This window comes from Rhinopithecus bieti, unplaced genomic scaffold (genome assembly GCF_001698545.2).
Source record: "Rhinopithecus bieti isolate Rb0 unplaced genomic scaffold, ASM169854v2 scaffold_2827, whole genome shotgun sequence".
Classification (NCBI taxonomy): Eukaryota; Metazoa; Chordata; class Mammalia; order Primates; family Cercopithecidae; genus Rhinopithecus; species Rhinopithecus bieti.
In genome coordinates this window covers 1,513,538-1,534,343 of record NW_016804135.1, presented here as the reverse complement: position 1 = coordinate 1,534,343, position 20,806 = coordinate 1,513,538, and the positions used below count along the sequence as shown (strand labels likewise).

At 36.0% G+C, this 20,806-nt stretch overlaps 1 protein-coding gene across 1 annotated transcript in view; it reads right to left on the bottom strand.

Moving 5' to 3' along the window:
• Positions 1–506: 506 nt before the first annotated feature.
• The window catches only part of COL3A1 (collagen type III alpha 1 chain), a 38,874-nt gene continuing 18,574 nt past the window's right edge, over positions 507–20,806 (bottom strand). Inside the window, 38 exon segments of the mRNA XM_017865450.1 lie at positions 507–1,676; positions 2,417–2,659; positions 3,121–3,308; positions 4,271–4,568; positions 5,353–5,460; positions 5,547–5,600; positions 5,877–5,984; positions 6,474–6,527; positions 7,012–7,119; positions 7,205–7,258; positions 7,990–8,097; positions 9,068–9,175; positions 9,288–9,423; positions 9,425–9,447; positions 9,640–9,693; positions 9,960–10,013; positions 10,347–10,454; positions 11,055–11,108; positions 11,822–11,875; positions 11,961–12,014; positions 13,555–13,608; positions 13,889–13,996; positions 14,083–14,181; positions 14,738–14,782; positions 15,101–15,154; positions 15,662–15,715; positions 16,026–16,079; positions 16,197–16,250; positions 16,836–16,934; positions 17,105–17,158; positions 17,493–17,591; positions 18,180–18,233; positions 18,445–18,552; positions 18,694–18,747; positions 18,949–19,047; positions 19,199–19,243; positions 19,783–19,881; positions 20,298–20,351. Of these exon segments, the coding sequence (XP_017720939.1) occupies positions 1,530–1,676; positions 2,417–2,659; positions 3,121–3,308; positions 4,271–4,568; positions 5,353–5,460; positions 5,547–5,600; positions 5,877–5,984; positions 6,474–6,527; positions 7,012–7,119; positions 7,205–7,258; positions 7,990–8,097; positions 9,068–9,175; positions 9,288–9,423; positions 9,425–9,447; positions 9,640–9,693; positions 9,960–10,013; positions 10,347–10,454; positions 11,055–11,108; positions 11,822–11,875; positions 11,961–12,014; positions 13,555–13,608; positions 13,889–13,996; positions 14,083–14,181; positions 14,738–14,782; positions 15,101–15,154; positions 15,662–15,715; positions 16,026–16,079; positions 16,197–16,250; positions 16,836–16,934; positions 17,105–17,158; positions 17,493–17,591; positions 18,180–18,233; positions 18,445–18,552; positions 18,694–18,747; positions 18,949–19,047; positions 19,199–19,243; positions 19,783–19,881; positions 20,298–20,351 (3,402 nt within the window). The 3' untranslated portion in view covers positions 507–1,529.

The window sequence follows — 20,806 nt, the reverse complement described above, 5'->3', positions numbered from 1 at the left end:
CATAGATTAAAATCTCCCAAACCCACCCCACCTTCAGCCCTTGGTAACCACCATTCTATTCTACATCAATGAATTCAACTCTTTTAGATTCCACATAGAAGTGAGATCGTGTGGTACTTGTCAAGTTTTCTTAATATCAATGTGTTTCACCAGACCCATATTACAATTACTTTCTGATCAACTATCAAACATCTTCCTCCCTTATTATTCCACTTTGGGGACACCTTGATTTAATATGTTACCATTTCCAGGGACTGATCCTTTCAGACAGAATGCCCTCAGCATTCAGTATGATCCATGGGGGCTCCAGTAAATATGATCTAAATATCAGCAGGATTCCTCACTGAGCATATCTCTATTCTGAACATATGTTATTTTATATTCTTAAAAGTTATCACATTATTAATCTATAGAGTTAGAATTAAATCTACTTTTTCAAGGTTACTGGAGTTCCTTAGTGTAGACATGCATTTTTTAAATCTTTGAAAAGTGACAAAAAAGCAAGAGAATTTTAATATGATATTTTATTACGGGTGTCTGTAAGGAAAATAAAAGATCAACAACCACATACAAGCTTACAAATTTCAACACATCCTCTATGCTAGTGTGACAAAAGCAGCCCCATAATTTGGTTTTTATTGTTGACCTTTACAGGATGAAGGAGAGAATCCTCCGTGGCATGCCAATTAAACTTTCTGACAGGAGACATGTACAGATTTTGTGCATTTATGCTCTGAATGCAAGTCAACAATTCTGATCTAGAGTTTAAAAGTGAAAGTACATTAGCACCATAACATGCGTCTTTAAAACCTTCCCAAATGTTAGTAATCTTGACCAGCAATGACAAGAAAAAAGAGAAGCACCTTTAAAAGCAGTTGATATCCAAGATTAAAATAATTGTGGCTTTAAAAATATTTCTTTAAATTCTTGCACTACACTCTTCTTTTTAAACCAATCTTCCAGGAGATTAATCCATGAAATTCATAAGTTTTATCAACTTATAAAATTTTTTTCGTCTTCTGGGACTCATAGAATACAATCTGTGTTTCTGATCAGTTGAGGTAGTTAAAATAGGGAGGGCTTTTCTAATTTCATATTTGACCATTTCAGAAAAAGGCCTAATCTGTGTACTGGGTGAGGCTCTAGGTCGAGTGCCTCTGCAGCATGGGCGTAGCGGTTCGGATGATAGATTATGAACACGCAGTGCTTGGTTATCGTTAAGAGTGTTGACAGTTTATTTCATGTATAGCAGCCAGTGGGGACGATTTGGAAGTGGGGAATTTGGTAACAGAATAAACACACAAAGCGATTGAAGTTGTGTATTTGGTGAAACAGCAAAAAAACAAAAAAAAGAAGAAAAAAAAAGGAAGTAATCGTTTTCTTGTCATATTATACTCTACTCTTTCCAAACATTTTGGAAATAAATAACTGGAATTTTGTTGGTCACTTGTACTGGTTGACAAGATTAGAACAAGAGGAACACGTATGGAGTTAAATTTTTTTTGTTGGGATTTCAGATAGAGTTTGGTTTATAAAAAGCAAACGGGGCCAACGTCCACACCAAATTCTTGATCAGGACCACCAATGTCATAAGGTGCAATATCTACAAAAGGTAGTCTCACAGCCTTGCGTGTTCGATATTCAAAGACTGTTTTGCTCCATTCCCCAGTGTGTTTCTGTAAAAAAGGACAGAATGCAAGTGATCATGACATTACAATTACTTAAACAACTCTGACTGATCAAGTTAAAAAAAACACCTTTTTACTCTAAAGGAGCTTTCATTGTGCCGTGTTATTCATATATATGAGACCTGCTCCACTTCAAAGCTGTAATCTTCTTAGTTGATAAACAATATTCTTAAACAAATGCTTTGTAAGGATTCTTAGTAAACGCAGCAGGGCAATTGCTATAGACCAGTGCATCTTCAGGAGGCCTGGTTCCGGCCATTGTTAACAGGTTTATAATTGGTTTATTAAAAAGAGGATAGGTCTCTCACAGTGAAATTTGCCAATATTAGAAATGAGTTTTCCCTTTGTTCACAAATAACAATAACAAAGGAGAGATTTGAAGTTAACCTTTAAAATTTTTAAAAGCAGATATTTCAGATTGAGTTAATGTGACAGATATTATTCAAAACATACAGACTATCCCAATTATCTGATAAAGTTTGCATTATGGATTTAAATTTTAAATGCTTTTATTTCAACTGGTTTTCATCTGGAGGCTAAGATCCATTCACTTTTTGTTGCATTTAACAGTCCCTGCAATGAATCAGTAGATGCAATGTATGTAATTCATATCAAATGCTATCTTTATTTCATCCTATTAATTTTATTTCTTTTATTCAAAATAATTTGCATGATTAAACTAAAATGCTGACTGCATTATGACTTATATTGAGAAAAATGTTTCTTACCGTGCAACCATCCTCCAGAACTGTGTAGGTGAATTTGCTATTTCCTTCAGCCTTGAATTCACCTTCATTTGACCCCATCAGCTTCAGGGCCTTCTTTACATTTCCACTGGCCTGATCCATGTACGCAATGCTATTTTTGCAGTGATACGTGATGTTCTGGGAAGCTCGGCTGGAGAGAAGTCGAAGGAATGCCAGCTGCACATCAAGGACATCTTCAGGAAGTTCAGGATTGCCATAGCTAAACTGTAATAGGGGACAAATAAAACGGATCAAACATTTTAGTTGCAACTGCATGCAAGGGATTCATGTAGTATGTGTATGCATATTGTAATATGGGCTGTTTATGTATTTTATGTACGAATATTTTATGTGGGAACATATTTTTATTGCATGACAGAGTAAAAAAGGTCTTAAGATGTGAAAGAAAGGTATCTGCATACAAAAATAATTTAATCTAACTGAGCTTTTATTGAGAATAAAGTTATAAAAGTATAGTCACCTGGATACATAAAATCATTTGAGCTCTTCTGGTTATTAATTATTAGGTTGGTGCAAACATAATTGCGTGTTTTGCCATCACTTTCAATGGCAAAAACTGCAATTATGTTTGTACCAACCTAATAAGTTTGCTTGTGATGAACATATAGGAAGAATACAAAGGATATAGGGATGACTTATTTAAAAAAAGGTATATCCTTTCTTACCTGAAAACCACCATCCATGGACTCTCCAAACCAAACGTGTTTCTTCTCAGCACCAGAATCTGTCCACCAGTGTTTCCGTGGAACATTCAAAGGACTGGCACTTATGCATGTTTCCCCAGTTTCCATATTACAGAATACCTTGATGGCATCCAATTTGCATCCTTGGTTAGGGTCAACCCAATATTCTCCTGAATGTCACAAAAAAGAAGAATGGGAATTGGTTATAAAATCCAGTAATAAAGTGATTTTGTTTGTTTACCTGTAAAGGCATTAATAATGTTGACTGCTAACGTGACTGCATTTTATGTATAGAATGATAGAGAAACTTTTGGATTGAAATTGCTGAGGTAAAAGAGTTAGCTATGACTATAGAAAGCACTGAAATAAAATGCAACATCTTGGTTTCTAATCTGGATGATACACTAAGCTAAGACCTTTTGATGGCTGTATAATATTTGAAAAGTCTCTCCTTTTTTTAAAAAAAGATGATTATTATATGTAATCTTGCTTAATAATAGAAGCTGGCTGTCTAACCCAGATTTATTCCAATAGTTCTAAAGCTGAAGTCTCTATGATTGATGCTTGTCTCCTATTTTAAGTAATTTCTAGAAATGTCTCCTAGCAAAGGCAGTGTTCCATGTCAAGATATTTGAAAAGTTGAAATAATTTGGCTTTTCAGAAATATTTAACCCAATATATGCAAAACCTTAAACTATTACAATATTCTATTTAATTTTATATAGTATTCTGAAATTTGTCATGTGTTTAATTTGAAAATTTTAATAATTAGATTCATTGCAATAAGTAAATAGTATAATAATCAGATTATAATTGTCTACATCAAATTATGTATATTTAATCCTGAGAAAAAAGACATACATTACTTTATACTCAAAAAACTTATGATTTATACTACAACTTCTATAAAACTGTCTTTATATTTTTCTATATTTGGCATGTCCTGAAGTTACATTATATTTTACATCTGCAAAGTTTACTCTTTTATATGAAGCAGTTTCAATTCAGTTAACTTTCTTGGAGTACTATTTCAGCTTTCCATTGAAAGTGGATATTTTTTCGTTCTCATTCTAATCTAAACAACTTTCTCTGTAATCCTGTTGCCATGAAGATGAAAGACTCCCAAACATACCACTCTTGAGTTCAGGATGGCAGAATTTCAGGTCTCTGCAGTTTCTAGCAGGGTTTTTATGAGAACCATCAGGACTAATGAGGCTTTCTATTTGACCGTTAACAGACTTGAGTGAAGTCATAATCTCATCGGTGTTGATTTTGAAATCCATTGGTTCATCTCCATAATATGGGGCAAAACCGCCAGCTTTTTCACCTCCGACCCCAGCAATGGCAGCGGCTCCAACACCACCACAGCAAGGACCAGGGGCACCAGGAGGTCCAGGGGGGCCTGGTTGCCCTGGGTGGCCTGGGGAGCCCTAGAATGAGTAAAACATGGATCATTGAGATATGCATGTTTGGGTGCCACTCTAAGAATACATTGCCAGTTCAAGAAAATGTCTTAAAAATAATTCATTCATTGTGTCGTCATAATTATTTTACTAAAGATTTATTTGGGTGCTTTTAGGGTCATGTGATCACCGATGTATAATAACTGCAATTCATTATCAAGAAAGGTATTGTTCCACTATGTAAGAATCAGTAGTGTCAGAGCACACGTTTTCTCTATCATTCTTCCTTCTGGATGAATGATGTAAGCAAACGCCTATGGGCTACAATTCTAATATTGACATGACAGAGGGGAGTGTAATTTGTTAGGATAATAGTTTTTATTTCATTTACCCCAAAGGCGTGGAATACAAAGTATTAGGAATGATAGTATCATTAACAAAATAGTAACCATGGAAGCTGTTTGAGAAATAAAATGCACTGCATAAACGCTGATAATTATGAATGTTGTAATTCCGAGATCTCTAGTGTGATAGCAATGCAGACAGGGCTTGTTTGGTTAATTGGGCAGATGTCATTATTCTGATACCATGGATACCTGATCAAATTTTTAAAAAGATATTTTTCTCCTGTTATAGTATGGTAGAAACATTTTTAATGTGATGGAGAATGTCTTAAAGTCATGGTTCATTTTCTAAATTGAGTGGTTGTATTGCATCTCACTCACTATTTCAATTTAAAGATAATGCAGTGGTTCTGAAAGCTGGAATATTATAGAAAATTAAATGCACATACATATAAGTGATGTCTTACCTCAGATCCTCTTTCACCTCTGTTACCTCGAGGCCCTGGTGGTCCAATGGGACCTGGATGTCCACTGGTTCCATCTTTGCCAGGAGGTCCACTGGGTCCAACAGGTCCCTAAGAAAGTATCATGACATCACAATGCCAGAATATCTTTCTGAAGTGCAGACATGTGAAACTAATTATCTTTCTGTGCTACTTACTCTGGGGCCTGCAGGTCCTGGACTACCGATTGCACCCTGCTGACCAGCAGGGCCCTGGAAGGAAAGAAGTGTGCATATGAGTGAAGGCCTTAAAAAGCACTGGGAAATTGTACATTTAAGATCAGATCAAGAAATATGGGGATCATGATGAAATATTTTTTTCTTTCTTTAATCTTCCCATTGTTTCATACTGATTGTTGTTTCAAATTAGCTCTCAAATCCATTTCTCATCTCTTCTAGTACATACTTTAGAGATGGAAAACTTTCTTCTCTTAATCTATAAAATTTGTTTACATTGGAGGGATTTTGCAACAGAATGAATGCACTTACTGGAGAACCTGGGGCACCTGGATTACCAGGGAATCCTCGATGTCCTTTAATGCCATTAGCTCCACGTTCACCTGTTTCACCTTTGTCACCACGTGGGCCTTGAGGACCCTTTAAAAACATATTTTGAATTGAAGTCATATACACACATACATATTGGAAAAATAAAACAGAATTTATAATAATTAAGTCTATTTTATGGCTTTCTATCAGCTAAAAAATCCCCCATCAACAGACACTTCAGATATGAAATAAGATTGCTTTTGTGGTTGTTTTAATTTTGGACTGATAATGGCATAGATCCCTAACAACTGGTGTTTCTATCATTGGCTCCAAAGAACTTTTAGATCCTGAACTGCTTTCCATATCATCATCATTAAAGGAAAGTTTATATTTGTTCTATCTATCATCTATCTATCTGTCTATCTATCTATCTATCTATCTATCTAGCTAGCTAGCTATCTAGCTAGCTATATCTACCGATAGAACAAATATATGTTTTTTTCCTGAACATGCTGGAAAATAAAATATTTCCTACACTGTAGAATGAGTTAAATAAGAGAACCAAACAAAATAAAACAAAAAAATTAGAAAACTTACAGGAGCACCTCGGGAGCCAGCAGGACCGGGAGCACCAGCAGGGCCGGCAGGGCCCTAAGATGAAAACATTCAATGGAGCAAACATACACGGAATTAGTTTTATGTGTTGACACAATTTTGTTTTCAAAAGTAAATAATTTCATTATAATAGAATTATAGTATGCATGCAATTATTGGAAGTTAATATTGTTTTTGCCTTCAAAGTGCTAAAGCCCTGTTTACAGCTTTATCAGGGGATCTAAACAGAAAAGCTGGGCAAGAGCCCTGTTAATTCGGCCTTGCATTTACCCAGCAAATAGATAGATGGTCTGATTAATACGATTTCAGGTTTCAGTAATGAATTCTTTATTGACTACTGCCAGGTACTTCTGGTATTTCTTTACTAACACATTTGTCTAAGGAACAACTAGCATTAAAACTGTAAAAGAAATGATAGTGGATATTTTGGTTGGCAGATCTGACATTCTGTCTTCCGCCTACAAATGTCTTTATTGAAGGAAACGGATAAACAAGAGAGATGCTGCTTCTGGGAACTCACACTTTCTCCCCTGTCACCACTCTTTCCAGCTGGACCGACAGGACCAGGTGGGCCTGGATGACCAGGAGCGCCAGGGGCACCAGGAGAGCCGTTTTCACCACGATCACCCTGTGAACAAATTCACAGGTCCAAAATAAACATGATGATCACTTATTTTAATTACGGAAATCTATTGCACGTGCGTTTATTATACCTTGCCACCAGGAGATCCATCTCGGCCTGGAAGACCATCTGATCCAGGGTTTCCCTGATTAAAAAATGAGAAAGGAAATAAAGTTTCTTAAAACCTTCCAAATGCCATTTAATCATGCATTCTCAACAGGACAATATAATTCTCAAGGGGTGAAAATGGTTCTTGGGGTAAGAAATCTTAGATATTACAATGGGGAGTAGCCCTTCAAAGGGTCACAATATCCAAGCAGATAGTATATTCATGGAGGAGAGGTGACTAGAAAAATAATATCCAAAAAGAGTCTTTACAGACCTCTAATAAATAAAAGTTTAAGAAATAGTGATCTAAACTATTAATGGAAATCTACAGTTTAGTTTGCTTTAATCATTCCACATTGTATACATATATTAAAACATCACATTGTACCTTATAAATGTATACAATTATGGTTTGTTAATTATAAATAATATTAATTTTAAATTCTTTAAAAATAATAAAAGACTAATCACAGATAACTGCAGAATATTTTCACTCAGAAAACATGTGAATTGTGGTTCTCCCCACTAACTTTTATCCTAATTTAGTTAGAGATAATATTTTCTCCACTAATGATTATTCATTGACTAAATATTAATGAGCAAGAGCTTTTAAGTCTATTCTAAGTTGTAATGAAAGAATTTATTAGAGAGAGAAGAACTTTGCTATGTGGCCATATTTATACTCTTAGACATTAAGGCTCAATTTCACCTTTGCTTAAATAAATTATCAAATTCTACCTGGCTGGTTGAATAAGAACTGCTACTCACATCTCTTCCAGGTTCACCAGCTGTACCAGCCAGACCAGGAAGACCTTGGGGTCCAGGGGGACCACGTTCTCCATTGAGACCATTAGCTCCTGGTTTCCCACTTTCACCCTGCATACAAAGGAATGAAAAATATTTTGTTTAACTTAAGAAATCAATTAAAATGGTGTTATCAGATATCTTTATTTTCAGGTAAAATCTTATTTAATTTTATTGAATTTTAAAATTAAAACTATGCCTGTTATGGGAAAAGTTTGGGGAGCAAGCTTGTTGCATTTTCTAACTTGCTCAGTGACTCTGGATGGCAAAGGGCTGAATAGTCACACTGATTATCTAATTCAGAATACTGTACATTCTAATCTGAGATGAACACATAGACATGATTATTGGAAGATATAATAATAAGCCATCATGAAACTAGAGGTTTATGGTGACCCTTAAAATTAGATTACTTGTCTCTATCTGAAGAATATACACTTACTAGAAATATCATATCAATTGGATACATTTAAATATTAAATATTAATTTTATGACAATAGTACATAACATTTTGTTGAAAGAAGTACTTAAAGTGTTAAAATACGAGCCCTAATAAAAATGCAATTTTATTACCCTGTTTACCAAATGAGTGTTTTAGATGCCAAGCATGAGAATGTTATAGGAATATAATACTAGTGAAAGAGAGTGAGGAGTGCAAGATGACTTGAATGGATGGATAACTAGCATCAGCGAAAGACTTTCCTAGGTCTATAAGCTAACACTATTTCCCCCTTCAAAACTGACAATCAACAAATTGAAGAACATTCACAAGTTTCCTAAAAGAGGTGTTTCAGATGGTAATGTTGTTTTGGTTATATTAATTTATTTGTGTTTATATTCGAGGTTGGTCTTTGATATGCCGTGTTTTGTGTTCTGGAGCCATTTATTAAAATATATGCTTTTAAAAATCTAAAAATATAAAAAAAATCTCCTGGCTAATTTACTCCAATGACAGAAAAACTTTTCATCCTTGATATGGTTAAGTGATGTCTGAAGGCTACCAAAGGAAGCAAGAGTGTCGTGGAAAGTGACTCTACTCACCTTGACACCCTGAGGGCCAGGGCTTCCCCTAGGACCTGGCATGCCTGGTGGTCCTGCAAGACCCCGTGCTCCAGTAATCCCAGCAATTCCAAGTGGGCCTGGAGCTCCCTAGTACAGATAATGAAGACTTAGCTCATCTTTATGTGACAATCTTTTTCTCTAACCAATTTGTGATAAAACCAAAATAGTACAATCAACTTACAAAAATGAAGTTACTTACTGGGGGCCCCTGGGCACCAGGTGATCCCTTCTCTCCTGGTTGGCCAGCATCACCTTTTGGTCCAGACACTCCAGGGCTGCCAGGAGCACCTGTGTTACCTGCAGGACCTGGGGGACCATCCTTGCCTGGAGAACCCCGGGACCTGGGGTCCTGGGTTACCCTACAAAGAATTGTTTGAAATTTGAATATTTATAATAAAAAAGTGCATTTTTTTCTTTCCTTTCTTACTTCAAATAATTTTATTTGAGACTTTCTAGAGAAATAAGTAGCAATGTGTAAGTTTCTCATCATATATATATATGAATGCTCTTTCTGAAGTGTATGATGAGAAAATACTTTAACAATTACTTACATTATTACCAGGAGGACCAGGAAGACCACGAGCACCAGGGAAGCCAGCAGCACCCTGTGAAGTGGTAATATATTTTTGAATTTTGAAAGTAGAACAAACAACTATAAAACAAACAAAAAGTATAATGTGTGGTATGAGACACATTGTACCTGAAAGTCATTTATGGTTTGCTTTTTCCCTTTGGAATTTACACATTACTCATGTATGAATGAGAGATTACATTTTTTACATTCTCTTTATGGATCTAGTGTCTCAAGTGCAGCTTTTATGCAGGTTGATATGAATACTTTTCAATAATAGTTAAGAGGATCAATACTTACGGGTCCACCAGGACTGCCACGTTCACCTTTGACACCTTGAGGACCAGGAGGACCCTATATGAAATGGAAGGAAGGTATGTAAGAATAGTGCCAAAATCAAAATTTGGGAAAAACATTAAGCCTTTGAAAACCAGAAACTCTATGAAGAGGTTAAAATAACTTTTAGACTGCTGGTGCTGAGATTCACACTTCAACTATATTCATATAAAGATTATACTCTTGCCACTATGACATGCTATCTCAGTATAAAATATTAAATTACTGATAAACCTTCATGTTTTTCCATTAGAACACTTAGCACTTAGAAAGGGGGGAGAGGGAGAGAGAGAGGGAAAGATAGATAGAAAAATAGATAGATAGATGATAGAGAAAGAGGAGAGAACTTACAGCAGGTCCAGAACCTCCAGGGGGTCCTGCAACTCCAGGAGGGCCTCCTTCACCTTTCTCACCCGGAGCCCCTCTTTCTCCTTTACCACCAGGCTCACCATTCTGTCCCTACATGCAGCAACAACAATCTCTCAGCTGACACTCTTTATGATATACTTGGATTATTATTATTTCTCTTCAGAATATAGAATTCTTCAGATGTAAGGAGTTGAAATAAAATTTAAAAACAAGGCTCTCTGAAGACATGACAAAGCAAAGCCAATCAGAATATTTTCATGATCAAAGAACATGACCAAGAAAGCATAAATTGTACATTATTTGCCATTAGGGATGGAGGAATTCTCTCTAAGGATTAAACATTTGAAAATCACCACCAGTAAATTTCTTTGAGAAAGACTGGGTTTAAGAGAAAATTTTAATTAGTACCATCTTATAATGGAAGAACTTACAAAAATTCAGAGTGCATTTAAATCTGTGGTGCTGCTTTAGTTCATTACCTAGTCATAAAGGCAGGACAGGTGTTTTTATTTCCATCTTTTAAAGAGCAACAATATGGGTAAAGTAAAACAAAATAGGGGTACAATAATCCTATAGGGAATGAGCAGCTAAAATGAGACTAGAACCCAAACTTGACTATACTTCTGTAATTTTTCGGCGTGATAGAGATCCTGGGCTATGGAACATGTCTGTGTAAATATTCACACTTACAGGAGCACCAGGGAAGCCAGCAGGTCCTGGAGGGCCAGGTTCACCTCTCTCACCCTGAAGAGAAAAATATCCTCCTTAGTCACAGTGAAGATATCCCATGGGGAGTGTGTGTCATTTCCTTTAGGCAGGAAATGTCATCTTATCATCTTATCTTTTCTTTCCTTTAAGCAGGAAATGTGCAGAGTAGCCAGTAAACTTCTGAAGACTTTGCCACTTCTCAATAAAATTAGGAGTAGAAAATACCAGAACCATTGATTCCTTCTGTCTCCCACTGTGATATTATTTGCAAGAAAAATAGTTTGAGAATTTTAAAGTATTTAACACATTTATATATTTATTTATTTATGTATTTCAATATATGGTAGAGCCTTAACTGAAAATTAACTAAATGATTTATTTTAAAAAACATTTGCTAAATATCTTTCCAGTGTCTTAAATCCTAAAGGTCAAGAATTTTAAATCCAGAAGGAGTCTCAGGCAAAGATTCTATAGGCTTAAGAAATACCTAATTACAAACATATACTACTTGTGCAATTCATGTATTTTTTCCGAAGTTATTTTGGAAACAAATCCTGATTTAAAATGGTCTCTTGTGAATGTTAGATTTAAGAAATTTAACATTCCCTTGCATGCTATATGGTTCCTGAAGATAGTGTCTCCAAATTGAGGCTCAGGGAACTGGGGGCAGAATTGCTAAAAAGGGAAGCATAAGTAGCTGCTGTCTGTGTGGGGTTAAAAAGTATGTTGCGAATGTCTTTAACACTTACAGGGCCACCACGAGGTCCAGCTATACCTGGAAGTCCAGGGGCACCACCTTCACCCTGGAAAAAGAGAAACCATGTCACTGTCTTGCATCCAAGAGACAGAGACATTTTCTTTTCATTTCCAGATAGTATTAAGTGTTACCTTATCTCCAGGCTGGCCAGCTGGGCCAGGAGGACCAATAGGACCAGTAGGACCCTAGAGGAAATAAAACTATTTTTTAATTTTGAAGATGCAAATATCATTTTCTGCATTAATCAAACAGAAAGTATATAGACACAGATACTTAATAAACTAGATAACATACTTTTTAAATTTTTTTATGGCTTGAATGCTGTGCTTTTCACTCGATGTGTAAATACTGCAGAGCTCAGTAAACACAAGACTCTTTGGGGATAACTCTGGGAGAAAATAGGGTTCAGCAGTGGTTTATTGATTCATTTATCTTTATCTCCATTGTAGAAGATGAATAGGATGTCATGTAAGATCTTACAGTAATGTCTTTTTAAATTAAAGTACATTTCTGTATTAAATTGCTTGATAATTTAAATGTTTTCTCAAAGTATCATTGTACATATTAAATTTTTCAACTTGAAATTTTCAAATAGTTGTTTTACCTATATTACAAAAGTGAAGTATTGAGCACTTTTTTTTTTTACTTGAATGATGGCTTGTCTACTTAATCTGTCAAAAGTGAAGCATTTATGAATTTCTTTAAGGCAAGTATTATATAAATGTATTAAATGACTTACTTATAATCATATTTAGAAGATGTTTTCTGTTTTGTTTTTGACTTTTAGTTTGAATTATAGATTCACAGAATGTTGCAAAGGAATATGCCGGAAATTCTGTGCACCTTTCTCCCAGCCTCCCCTAATGTTAACATCTTACACAACTATAGTATAATATCAAAACTAGGAAATTGACATTGATACCATCCATAGAGCTTGTTCAGATTTCACCAGTGATACACGCACTTATTTATGTGTGTGTGTATGTAGCTCTATAGAATTTTATCCCATTTGTAGATATGCCTGACTACGACCACAATCAAGATACTCAAATGTGCAATCACCATGAGACTACCTGTCATGCCTCCATAGCCACATCCATCTCTCTCTTTCTCATTCCTAACTCCTAGCAGCCACTAATCTGTTCTACATCTCTAAAAGGATGTTATTTTGCAAATATTATAGGAATGGAATCATGCAATATGTATCCCTTGGAGACTGAATTTTCTTCACTGAGTATGTTGTCCTTGAGGTTTTTGTAATTTGCTGTGTGTACAGCATCAATTGTTCATGCCTTTTTGTTGCTAAATACTATTCCATAGTGAGAATGCACCATAGGATTACAATTTTTGAATATAAAGTCTATTAATTAGGAGTACTTGCTATATTGAATTGTGATGACTTTTAGTTTCTTAATGAGCAGCATTGATTATCTTAAATTTCAGTGATTATTTCAGATCTTAGTGACTCACAAATGCTAGTTTGTGACCTTTATCATACTTTTGAGGTTTTTTCATTCTTTGGTCACTGTAGACCTATCAAGTAGCCATAGATATAGACCAGGAATTTCATTATAAATCAAGTCATTTGGGTCTTTTTAATGCTCAAAAGGTGGTAAACTATGTAATTTATCTTGAGTAGTTTTTGGAAAAAATAAAAGTTGAAGTGCAGGACTGTCGTATATGACATATAGGTAAGGCCTGCTTCTCCTCACTGGGAATACTTACCCTTGGACCATCTTTCCCTGGGACACCATCAGCACCTGGACCGCCTGGTTCACCCTGTCAAATAAAAGCCAATGTCATCAGATTCAAAGTATCTTCAGTGAAAATTGGCCAAGAAGAGGAGTAACCCTCAGGATTTGTTGGGATATATATTGGGTGTTCTAATTCATTGTGGCTCTAGGAATCCATCTTAAATTTCACTTACTATAAAATGATAACATTAATTTTGAAAATACAGTTGATTACTTTCCAGGTTTTGCTTTTTTTTTTTTTTTTTTTTTTTCCAAAACCTACAATGACTGATTTATGAAACAATTAAGAGAAAACAAGTCAATACCTTGTCACCCTTTGGACCAGGACTTCCAGGACCTCCTCTTTCTCCAGGCATTCCTTGCAGACCAGGAGTACCAGCAGCACCAGGTGGCCCAGGAGGACCAGCAGCGCCCTGAAAATAAGTGAGAAATAATAAATGATCAGAAGGAAATCAAATGTACTTTTTAAAGCTAGGTGAATGGAATTCTGTGGAGTCACCTTTCCTCCTTCAGGACCAGGGGGACCAGCTCCACCTCTAAGTCCTGGGGCCCCAGCCAATCCAGGAGGTCCACGTTCACCAGGGGCACCAGCATCACCCTGTGATAAAAATATGTAAATAACCATATTAGACAACCCAAAGCTAAAAACAAAACACCTTAACTTGCATCATTTTGAATCAGGCCACTAGGTTATTACATTGTGATAATTTGTATACTTATAAATAGTTGAACAGCTGTGTGGGAACTGGAAGCTTAAAAGAGTGTCCAGAAGAAAACTTGGATACTTAGTCTGCTTAAGTGTGAGCTGTCATTGAAATACTTACTATTTTATTTATAAGGGCAATATTTTAAAGTTCTTTTACCAAAACAGCTTTCCTACATAGAATCAACATATTGGCAATATTTTTCTATTTGAAATTTTAAGCTCATATTTGATTCTGTAGTGATTATGAATGTCAGAGAATTGGACCTTCCAGATTAAAGCAAATTTAATGTACTGAAAATGTCTTGAGTTTCTCTAAGTGTACTTACCAAACCTTTGCAATGATACTCTTTTAAAAAAAGAGTATTTTCACTTGATATACTAAAAATATACTACTAATCAATTGCTCTATAACATGCTGAAGAAGGTAGAGAATAAATTGAAATACTACCTTGCCTCCTGGAGCTCCAGGTGAACCGGCATCACCCTTTGGACCCTGGGAGATTTGCATTATATGATTAGGTCTATATCAGAATGCGTTTTATGTAAATATAAGCAAAATACACATTTGTCATGTTGGCATACTGTATAATTTTTCTAATCTTGAAATTATGAGCTCTCTATCTTATGATAAAATTCAAACTCTATATAATAGTTATCTTTTAAATAATTTGTCTTTGTTTTGATAATATTTCAAAACTAAATGTTAAATCTCAAATATCATGACATAAGAAAATTAAAAAGTTAATAGTTGACAAACAATTATTATATATTCTTTTTGTTTCTGAGTTTTGAAAAATGAAACGTAACTTACTGGTTCCCCAGGTTTTCCATTTTCTCCTGGAGGACCACCTGTACCAGGCAAGCCCTAGAAAGAATCATAGTTGTATCAGGCAATTACCTCAAACATGGCTTATAGAAAAGCTTCTCATATGTACACGTTTCTGCAAGATATTTGAAAAAAGTTTCAGTGGTCTTTTAGGGGTAGAAACATTGTGCCACTCAAAATCCAGTGACACATATGTGATAATCATATCTTACAAATCCATGTTCATCTCTCTTTGTTCTTTCAATTGCTACACATAAAAATTTATTGGCAAGCATGGTAGGATAGACTTGGCTATATGGATTTATATTATAATAAAAATAAGTGTAAGCAAATAGAATTATTTGAGTTTCATTAATTCTTTTAAAAACTTATTAATGTGCTCTGGAATGGACATGGAAGATATGCCTATCTATTAACGTTGCCTGACATTTTATTTCCAGATGAAAGACAGACTCACAAGTTAAGCTTCAGATAAATTATAATCTGTTAGGGACACAAAAATTTGACGGTCAGATATGCCATGACATTTAAATAACAAGTTCTTACTTGTAATCCCTGTGGACCAGGGGGTCCTGTGTCTCCTTTGTCACCACCAGGCCCCTAGAAAAGTATAATGATACATTCTGTTATAAACATCCTTTAATATTTAGTCTATGGTATCCATTTCAACAGGCCTGTTGCTTAATTATAAAAGTAGTGATGTGAAGAAAGGGGAGGACCTGGACCCAAAGCACACATATACACTCTAAACTCAGTGCTAACATCTAGCTAGATAACTAGGTCAGCAAGTTGCATCATTGCTTTGGTAAACTATAATAACATAGTGTCAGAGATTATGTAATTTTTGAAGCATTCTTCCTGCCCCACCTCCACCCTGTTTTCATCTCCAATTTTATGTGAGTAAACTTACAGTAGGCCCTGGGGGTCCCTGAGGTCCAGTTTCACCATTCTTTCCAGGAGGACCCTAAAAACAAGAACAGTTAGGGAAGTAGAAATAATACATATTACAGAGAGAAGTCACAAGGTTGGAGATTAATGCATCTATTAGAAGGCTAGAAATAAATTGATGAAAGCTATATACCTGAGGGCCAGGTCCTCCAGGGCCACCTCGTTCTCCATTCTTACCAGGAGCACCCTAAAGAAGAAGTGGTCAGTATTTACTAATTCTCAAAGGGCAATAACTAATCATATTATTGTCTCATATATATATATACACATATTTTTGAGATGGAGTCTTGCTCTGTCACCCAGGCTGGAGTGCAGTGGTGCAATCTTGGCTCACTGTAGCCTCTGCCCCCCGGGTTCCAGTGATTCTCTTGCCTCAGCCTCCTGGGTAGCTGGGATTACAGGCACACGCCACCATGCCTGGCTAATTTTTGTATTTTTAGTGGAGACTAAAACAGCCTCACCATGTTGACGAGGCTGGTCTCAAACTCCTGACCTCAGGTGATCTGCCTGCCTCAGCCTCCCAAAGTGCTGGGATTACAGGCGTGAGTCAGTGCACCCGGCCTGTCTCATATGTTTTATCTGCCTGCTCCATACACACACATACAACCATAACCAATTATATATTTAGCTCCCTTCCTACATGCAATTTGATTTTCCTATACTCCTCCATGCTTTGAAGAGGAGACTGAGTTTTGACCACTTCTATACTCCACATGGAAAATAAACACCTTCCAGTCAAGTATTTATTGAAGAAATTAATGAAGGAACTCACATCATTTCCTTTAGGACCGGGGAAACCCATGACACCGGGCTGACCTCGGGGACCAGATGGCCCAGGAGGACCTGGTCGACCGCTTTCTCCTTGACTTCCCTAATAAGAAAAAATTACATTAATAAAGGTTTGATAAAGATAAGATTAAAACATACTCTATATATAGTATGTGTGTGTGTGTGTATATACACACACACACTCAAGGATAGGCCAACATATACATTCCATTTTAACTGGCCTTTTAAAATGAGATTTAAAAATGTACATACGGGAGGCCCTGGTTTCCCGTCACTTCCTGGTCCTCCTGGACTTCCGGGCATGCCCTGAAGCAAAGAAGTCAGTTGTTAGGTGATTTCAAATGAAATAATACAAAATTACAACATATACTATTTGTACAATTCTGATATTTTCACTTACATGTGAAGCCTCAGATTTGCACATCTTTTTTCCTGTCTATAAAGTATCTAAGGCAAGTGTTCTATGTTTTCTTCTCCTTGAACTATCATGGTTTAAGTTTACTTAAAAGAATTTTGTTTTGTTTGGGGCCCTACAAAACATGTAATCTGATTGATTTCAGTTGCTTTTGATCTCTCTTCATTTGTCTTGCCTTTCTTCTGTCTAAATTAAAGTGTCATTCAAACAAATGTTTCTCTGTACCCTCATTCCTGGACCTCCAGGGACACCATCTCTGCCAGGTTCTCCAGCCGCTCCTCTGGGCCCTGCAGGGCCTGGAGCACCACGCTCTCCAGCGGGACCCTAAGTAGTGAAAGAAATAAAAAAAAAAAATAGCCTTCACTAACCTAGATATCAACAATATTTTGGTTACAAATAGAGAACATCATTTGAACTTTTAAAAAGGGTTCGCATGTTGCTGAAAAACTTGCATGTAAAATCAGTTATCTTAGCTTGGATTGCTGTATTGAAAAAATTTTGAAGCAAATGTGTGAATATCACATGCTTAAAACAACAGTATTTAGTATGCTTAACAATATATTTATGTGCATCTAAAATAAAATATCTTAATGATATGAAATCATATTTGCATTTAACTTTAGAGTTTTCAAAGACTTTTCAGGCATTTTAGTTTATTGTACTCTTGCAATGATGCTCAGATAAATGATTTCCAATTAACAGATAAGTAAAGGATTATCACAGAGGGTAAGTAAGTGGCTTTAGCTACAAAGCCAAGAAAGTGGCTGAACAGAGGATGCATTACATTTGGAATTTTTTTAACTCCAGTATATGCTTTTCAGATATTTAGGTTTTCATGAATGGGAAATTATATGGAAGAACTACCTATTTGTGGTGCTAGCATTTAGGAACACAGAAACTAAAGTTATTTACCTTTTCTCCTGGGATGCCATTTGGTCCAGCAGGTCCTCGGAACCCAGGGGCACCCTGAAAATAATGAAAGACAAATATTTCAGTCCAAAGGATTACAATTCTTTTTCATAATTCTTGAGTGGCAAACATTTTATGTCATAAAGTGCTTTAAACAATATTTTCACTGAACATTCAACTTAAGAAAATTGGCTGTCTTACCCTGAAGGTAGTTTTATTTAGATGACAGTGATACTGTTTTCTTTTAGATGCCCCAAGGAAAACGTACCCTTTCTCCTGCAGCTCCTGGAAGCCCATTTGCGCCAGGTTCTCCAGGTGATCCATCCTTGCCATCTTCGCCTTTAGCTCCTGGAACACCTGGAATACCAGCCTCACCCTGAAAAAAAAAAAAAAAAAAAAAAAAAAGAAGGAAAAAAAAAAATTATGACTGAATTTAGTTCAAAGTTTTTGCCTGTTTACTTTCTAATTAGGTTGCATTTTTTCAAGAAATAACCAGATCTGTTGCAGTAATACTTACGCGTTCACCACGTGGTCCTGGCTCTCCTTTGGCACCATTCTTACCAGGCTCACCCTAAAGTATAATAGAGTCTTGGTTGAAAAACAGGGAGTATTCGACTAACAAAATCATCACCAGCAACACATAATTCAGTTATAAGACAAGAGTGAAGTCAATATAAATTCAACTGAACAGGAGCAAAATTTTGCTATTAATTTTTGTTGATGGAATTAAACTATACCTTTCAGTCAACAGAGAAAAAACAAGGCAACTTACTGCACCACCTCGCAGTCCAGGAGCACCATTAGCACCGGGTGGTCCTGGAGGACCGCGGGCTCCCATCAGTCCAGGAGCTCCAGGAATGCCAGCGGGACCCTAAAAACAAACCAAAGACACTACATTAGCCAAACTTGAACGTTCTTTTATGAATATCTCACTCAAATATCACAAATCTATTGTCATGCAAAATGCAAAAGAAGCCAGTAATGTGTGGATGAGATAAAGGTGAGGAGTGGGGACAGCTTACCATTTCGCCTTTACCACCAGGACTACCACTACTCCCAGGAGGGCCCTAAGTATATAAAAAACAGTTAATGTATTAATAGTAATGCAAATAGTTCGTATATATTTGAAGTTGTTTGTGTGAAAATTAATGTATTGATGAGTGTTATGCTTTGTAGAGATTAAGTGAATCCTCCAACTATAACACAACATATGAAATGTAGTCAAAAGATTCATCATTATCTAAATAGATTAGAGATAATATGTACTTGGTATAAATTATTAAATGATACATAAATAGCAGAGATTTTGAATTTGGTTCTTCTCTGAATTTTTATGATTGTGATTAGCATGGGGCACATTCTTGAAAGCATCAGAAAACTATCCCATCTTCTTTTATATAAACATAAAAAATCGTGAATTCTGGAATAGTGCAACAGTCAAAACTATCATTTTACTACTAATCAAAGCAGTATGTGTCACAGGAGGATCATTTTAGAGCACTAAGCAACAACTTTTTCAAAGTAATTTTCACTGATAGCCATACTGAAGCACATGCTTTCATGGAGTAAGTGTAGCAGCACTCTTCCTCCCAACTATGATACTTACAGGAGGACCTTGAGCACCAGCATGTCCCTGAGGTCCAGGTTCTCCTCTTTGTCCAGGGGCACCATTTGAACCAGGAGACCCTGCAGGTCCAACTTCACCCTAATGGTAAAACCTTATGTAGTCAGTTCCTCTCACCACTTCTACTCACTTAGCCACTTCACTCTTCAGTCCTGTTTAAACACATCTCCCAAAGGTTGGAATAGTAGGACTCTATACTGCAGGTAAAGCAAGGAATCTATCATTATACAGGCAGAGAAAAATGTAACTATGTGTGTGATTGTGTTATCAGCTTCCCAGAAAGAGTCTGGGGAAAAAAAGAAGGCATCAGAAGAAATATCAATAGTTCAATGCTAGGGACTACACCTCTTTTAGAATCAAGAATAGGGCTTTAAAGACATGTATAGATAAAAGCTATCCATTTGACTGATTTAAAAAATCAGTTGCAAGAAACAATCTAGTGGTTTTCTCTTGTCTCCAAGATATTTTTATACCCTTCTGTAGAAACTCATGTTTACCTTAGCACCAGGGGATCCAGGGAATCCAGCAGTTCCAGGAGGACCAGGAGGGCCCTAAAAAAATTAAATACAATTTCAAAAGCTCCTTTTCAAATAAGCAAAAGCTGGAATACTAGTAAATAAGTAAGCACATATAAAGAAAAGAAGATATTTATGCAGATAAAAAGATATTCATACTTTATGGATATTATGTGGAGAAACAATGTGGAAAAATAAGAAAAGAGTGAAATCTAAAATTACAAATTCTTGGTTTCTCCCTACTTTGCCATGAATTCCGTGACTTAGTGCAGGTTACTTTTCCCTAAGCGTTTGTATCCAATTTTACAACATGGAGGTAACATCTATTTTATCCATTTTGTAGGGCTCTTTAAAGTGCCACGTCTTATGTAAGATATTAACTCACATTGAGAGCACCATTAAATGTTAGCAGTTGGTCAAGCAGAATGAGTGTCAGAACCTAGATTTTGCTTATGGGCTCAGTGTCAGTTTTTTTTTTTTTTTTTTTTTTT